A 6,000-nucleotide genomic window follows, 5' to 3' on the forward strand; every position below is an offset into this window, starting at 1 on the left:
TGCTGCCTCTTTCATTAACTTTCTCCTAACACACCTCCAGCTCTGGGGAAAGAAGTTGAAAGCAGAGCTACCCTCTATGGGCTATCTAAAAATCTGTCAGGCAGTAACACCCTTCTCTGCCCTGATCACTTTGTCAGCAGGCATGGTGAGGCTGAGTGACTGGGTTTGTGACATGCCTCTGACAACTCTTCAGTTTCTCGGGTACCATAGCCAGATAAAGAAGATTCCTCATCAGATAGTGCCCAACTCAGAGAAAGGACACACCATTCTGCTGGCTGGGACTCCTTAGTGCCATTTTAAAAGTCACCCTAACCTCCATTTTCAACTAGGGAAGTGTTAAATTTCACACCACCCTCTCAGTCAGAATTTAGGAGCTCCCAGTTCCTTTAGCTAAGCCTTTTGGTTTTATAGCACTTAAAAGGATGTATAAAAACGTATGTGCCTCCTTGCCCATTTTTAAGTTAACTCCTGAATTATGTATCAAATTTGGATAGTTACAAAGCAATGAATTCTGACCTATGTGTAGTTTACATGAACATTTATATATGTTTTTGTCAAAACTTTTATACTGTAGACTTATACATTTTAAAGACAAATTTTACTATAAAATTGGCAAATCCAGTTCTTATGGTCAAACCATCCAGTTAAATGAGACTTGCTTTCTCTTAGATCAAGCTGGATTTTACTTTTTTTTTCCTAGTTCAAATAAACACTAGTACATACCTAATGACAGCTGTCTCACTTTAGATAGAAAGGTGAAAGATACGTCTTTGCCAAGAGTAAAATAAAGGATTGTCTCTTCTACTGGGCTCCTCTTAGAAACGATCTGCACTAAAAATATTGCATGTAAGATTCAGGAGGCTGAGAGGTGTACTTTTTTTTTTTTTTTCTGAAGTGAGAGTAAGGTGATTTTGAAAGTAGAAGTGACTAAAAAAAGAAAATATATACCTATGTACCACAGGCATGTTCTTGGAAAGGACAGCTTTAGGAAAGAGTATGTATAGAAGTTAAGAGACTGTACATTTGTTTTCTTTAAAATTGTCCATTTCCAAATATTCCCTGGAGAGCCGGGCGTGGTGGCGCACACTTGTAATCCCCGCGCTTGGGAGGCTGAGACAAGACAGGTTTGAAGCCAGCCTCAGCTACTTAGTGAGGTTCTCAGCAACTTAGTGAGACCCTGTTTCCAAATAAAATATGAAATAGGTCTGGGAGTATAGCCCGGAGGTAGAAAGCCCCTGGGTCAAGTGTGTGCCACTACGCCTGTCTGTGTGCTGCAGTTTTAAGACTAACACTTTGAGATCCAGTCATACCCTCAGACTAGATCAATCAGTAACTTAAGAGCCCAGCACTGAATGTCACTCGGCTTGTATCTGTACCAGCATTTGATAACACATAGAGGGGTCGGTGCTATAGAATTCAGTCTTTGTGTCAATACCTGCATTCATTAGGTATAGAGTTGTCATGGGGAAAGCTCTACCAGCAAGCAAAGCAGGATACTGGTTCTCTCCAGATATGTAAAGGGAATTTAGGGATAAGAACATACTTGTTTTGGAATGTAATGTTTCAGATGTCAAAATGAGGAGCATTGAGGTAAAGCTAGGAGGAGGCAGGTTTTGATTCAGGAGAAGGAAGGGGGCCAACATTTTTATCATTTGTATTACATAAAATACATAAAGGTTTCATAACACTGTAGGATGATCAATAATTATCATAAGGAAACTGAGATTCAGGGAGGGCTAGTAATTCACCCAAGAATTTGAACCTCGTTCAGACTTAAAAGCTATTCTATGATACTGTCTCTCCCCTATAATGTGCTCCTCCCTACCCCCACCATAAGTACCCCTATAGAATGGCCCATCTGCCTAACACCCTAGTTCATTAAAAATACATACATAAACAGACATTAAAAAGAATTTCAGGAACCTCTGAATCTCACTCAAGTTAGAAGGATGGGTTCCTGAGGTGGAAGACTGCACTACTTCACTTGGGGAAAGTGAAGACCAAAGGAGACTATTTTAGATAAAAATCTTATGACCACAGATTTGCTTATAAACAGGTGAAGAAGGGGTGTTAGGAGAGGAGTCAGGGCACACAGTAATGATGCTATGGGTGGCCTCAGGCAAGGCCATGAACAGGGTGAGGCATGCTCTGGTATCAAACCACTTAAGATCCTTTTTCTTGATTATTATAAAACATAGATTAGTCTTTATGAAAATAAGATGTGTTCTTTGAAGGCGCTATTCTGAAAAAAAGTGTTTCTCTTCCTTCCTGTTTCTCCCCTTCTGTCTCATCTTCTAGGCTAGAGTCTGTGAGGGCAACTGCTGTGTCCTTACTCCTTACTGGTGTCATGCCTGGTGTCATGCCTAACACATAGTTGACATATTTAGAAGTTGAAGGAATCAAAAATTGATATGATAGAGTTCCACAATCTTCTGTTTCAAAATGAGACAGATGATCTTTCAGCCGTGGGTCTCTTAGGGTAACAAGAAATGATTTTATTAGTCAAGACTTCTGACCTTTTCCCTATACTGCTCTCCAAGTCTTAGAGTAAAGAACTTGGCAACTGGAAAATTATTTATAATTTGATATCTCCAGTTTGAGATGGGAGACTATGATGAAAATTATGGCCTTCCTCAGACAAAGGAGCACATAGACCAAACTGTTTGCAAATTCAGTAGGTTCATAAACTCTTTAAACAAGAATGCTGAAACGTGAGCCTCCGCTTAAGGAAAAGGCACAGTCACCATGCTGGCCCTCTCATATTAGAAGTAAAACGGACACGGGAACCACAGTAAGAGCTTGCTCTCCATGAGGATGTGGCGCCAGCTCCAGTACTGCCTTGATGCTGGCCAGTAGCTTTCATAAAAGGCCCTTTGTTCCCTGTGGGACAGATGCCATCAAATGCTGCTCTGATGACAGCCCCTGGCCAGCCCTTCTCCACACCCCCTCTGTCCCATGGGGACAAGCAGTGGGGAGAGGCAGCAGCATGGGGGCATGGTTTGGGAGGTAAACATGAGTGAGCTGGTCCTTTTCTCTTCTAGCATACACTTGCCTTAGTTTGTGGTCCTATGTCTTAAGTGTTTTTACACTTACCAGAAATACTAGAAACCTGTTGTCTAGGGTATTTTCTTTTAATGGCTTTCCCAGATGAATGCAAAGCACATGGATTTTATACAGTCCTAGATTTAATTCCTTGTGAGATGTGAAAGTTCTAGGTCATAGTTGGGAGCTGATGTACTACAGATCTTTTCTTTCTTCACCAGCTTGACTGCTTTAGCCAAACTAAACCTTAACTTTTAGGGGACATAAACCTTACTGTGCGACAATAAGAATTTACTTCTTGGCTGGGCATAGTGGCACATGCCAGTAATCCCAGTACTTGGGAGGCTGAGACAGGCGAATCTCAGGTTCCAGGCCAGCCTCATCAATTTTCTTAGCCTTTCAGCCACTTGGTGAGAGCCTGCTTAAATAAATTGATAGATGGATCATAGGTAGGTAGGTGATGCTAGAGGTATATGGCATCCAAAGGCATTCAGATGTAGAATGCCCCTGGATTCTAAACCCATTACCACACACCAAAATAAAAATTTACATCTCTTAGAAGTTAATTTTCCTCACCCAGGAGGACATGAGGATAATAATAGTTCCTACATCCTAGGATTGGAGTGAGGAGTGCTAGAGAGAATGGGTGAAAAATACTTAGCTCAGTACCCTTGGTTCATAGTAAGAACTACATCAAGTTGGCCCTTGTTACTATTTTTAAGACAGTGATGTCTAAAAGTGGATGAAGAAAACCCAGGCAAGTTTGCTACTTTTACCTTTCTACATATGCATACACGAGCCACTTTGTTTTCTCTGGCCCTGCCTTCTCCTTGCCCCAGTCCCTGTGTGGACAGTCTTCTTTCCCAGGACCAGACCAGAGAGCCTTTAACTCTGAGCAGCTGAGGTACTAGCCATACCTCTGAGATTCAGTAACTTATTTTTTTGGTCTCGAAACATCAGTGACATCTGGAATCTTCTGGCCAGGGCAGTGATGACTGGTCATTCCTTCCAACTCTGTCCCTGTCTCCCCTTCTTCCTGTTGTTATTTCACTCACTCCCTTTTTAAAAATTAGTTTGTTGAGCACTTCTCTGTGCCTGGCATAGTACTATTGCTAGATACACAGTCAATGACAAAACACTGTACTCTTGTATGCAGGGGGTAGAGGGAGAATAAATAGCACAGAATGTGATCAGGGATATGAAAGAAATGAGGGATAACCAGGGAGTCCTGCTTCAGTAGAGTACATTCTCCAAAGAGGTGACATGGAAACCCGGGAACAAACCCTGTGGCAGCATTTGAAACTTGGGCTTGTATTTCAAGTGTGAAGTGCCAATAATAGCTACTTCTTTTCCTGCTTTTAACCATAGATAGTTTTAAGGCTTAGAGGAAATCACACTCTTGATTAATTTATTTTGCCAGGTTAAAAAAGATTATGACTCTCCCCTGCTCCTTTAAATAGCTCTTCACTTACATAAAACATTGTGCATTTTACATGTACTTTTTTATCCTCTAATAGGCTCAAAGTAAATTTTATTATCATTATTCTTACAGTCAGAAAAGTCACTTGCCTGTGGCTACACTGCTGAGTTACAGTAGTTAAGACTAGAATTCAGGTATGTCTAGCATCAAAGCCAGTTTTGTCCACCAGTAGACTGTGTTGATGTTTTCCTGTGGTGTCCTAACTCATCTGCTTCTCTTTTTCCTTTGTAGTGGTGCCAGTGAAGAAGAAGACACATGAAGGCTTGTCATCCCAGTGGAAAATCACCCCTTCCCTGTGTGTATGTGACAGCGTGTATGTAATGGCTTCTGATTTCTGTGAAAGCTGCCCAGCAACAAATGTACTTCCACCAGATGTGTCCCCAGATTCACAGCAGGCGCGTATCTCTCCAAGGAACACCTAGTTTTATGCTTACTGTGTGCTTTTCATTCCCTTGTTGTGGTAGGTCAAGGAAAGAGTCCCTTCGAGAAACCAGAAGCAATTAGGAAGGGTCCTTCAGGCAAGCCCTCAATGGCTGCTTTGAACTTACTCAGGAAAGCCAGCCCCTATAATACTATATAAGTCAACAGTATTGCTTCATTGGGAACGATCTGGAAAAATCATGAAAGGAAGTTGGAGGATTTTTGCCTACCTGCAAACAAAAACCCTACTTTGTTCATATTGAAGCATGAAACAAATGAGGATGAAGTAGGGCTGAGTTGATTCATCATGACAGTCTCTGATAGTCCAGTTCTGCCTTTGTGAAAATGTGGTACCATGGATTAGGATGAGTGACTCGAAAATGGGGTTGGAGAAAGTTCAAAGCTAGAAAGATACAGATATTTTTAGAATGTGAAGTTATCCAGGACTTCAGATTCATAATTCATTGCTGTGGAAATGGAAAAAATGATTGAAGTGGAAAAGAAATGACCCGGGGATGGGTGAGTGGAGGACCAAAGAAATCTGATTAAAAGTTGAGATCAGTATTTATGAATTCAAATTGCCTGAGTTTCCAAAATAATCACTAGAGGCTCTGATAAAACCTGAATTATTTGGATGAGTTCGGCAAGTTTTATAGGCTTGTCACAACTGGAATGTGTATTGCCAAATGAGAATTTTAATTGTAGATTTTTGTCAGTCCCACTTCCAAGTTAGCCTGATACGACTTAAATACAGTTTAGGGAGAATGCTTGGCACTCTGTGGTTGGCTCATTTCAGCTCCTTCTCCCAGAAGATATGGCCTTTTGCATCAGCTAGAATTCTCCCTGCCTGAGCCGTCCCCACCCACAGACCTTGAGGGTGTCTCCCGTACCTTGGCTGTGTCTGTTTAAGTAACATCAGCAGAGACACCCAGATCACAATTCCATATAGCCAAGCTTTTTACCCCTAAGAAAGCAGCAATGTGCTAGGGGATATAAAACTGCAAGCTCAAAAGTGTACTTTCTCCCCAAGACCAATTTTTCTTAACAAATGGTTTGAA

At 41.4% G+C, this 6,000-nt stretch overlaps 1 protein-coding gene across 1 annotated transcript in view; it reads left to right on the top strand.

The window, feature by feature from the left end:
* Positions 1-4,781, top strand: part of TRIM44 (tripartite motif containing 44) — a gene marked incomplete at both ends in the record, with an annotated part of 111,158 nt that extends 106,377 nt beyond the window's left edge. The window contains one exon of the mRNA XM_080719152.1: positions 4,754-4,781. Coding sequence (XP_080575278.1) covers positions 4,754-4,781 — 28 coding nt within the window. The remainder of the gene's footprint in view (positions 1-4,753) is intronic.
* Between the last annotated feature and the right edge of the window lie 1,219 nt (positions 4,782-6,000).

This window comes from Muscardinus avellanarius, assembly GCF_963383645.1.
Source record: "Muscardinus avellanarius genome assembly, chromosome: 1".
Classification (NCBI taxonomy): domain Eukaryota; kingdom Metazoa; phylum Chordata; class Mammalia; order Rodentia; family Gliridae; genus Muscardinus; species Muscardinus avellanarius.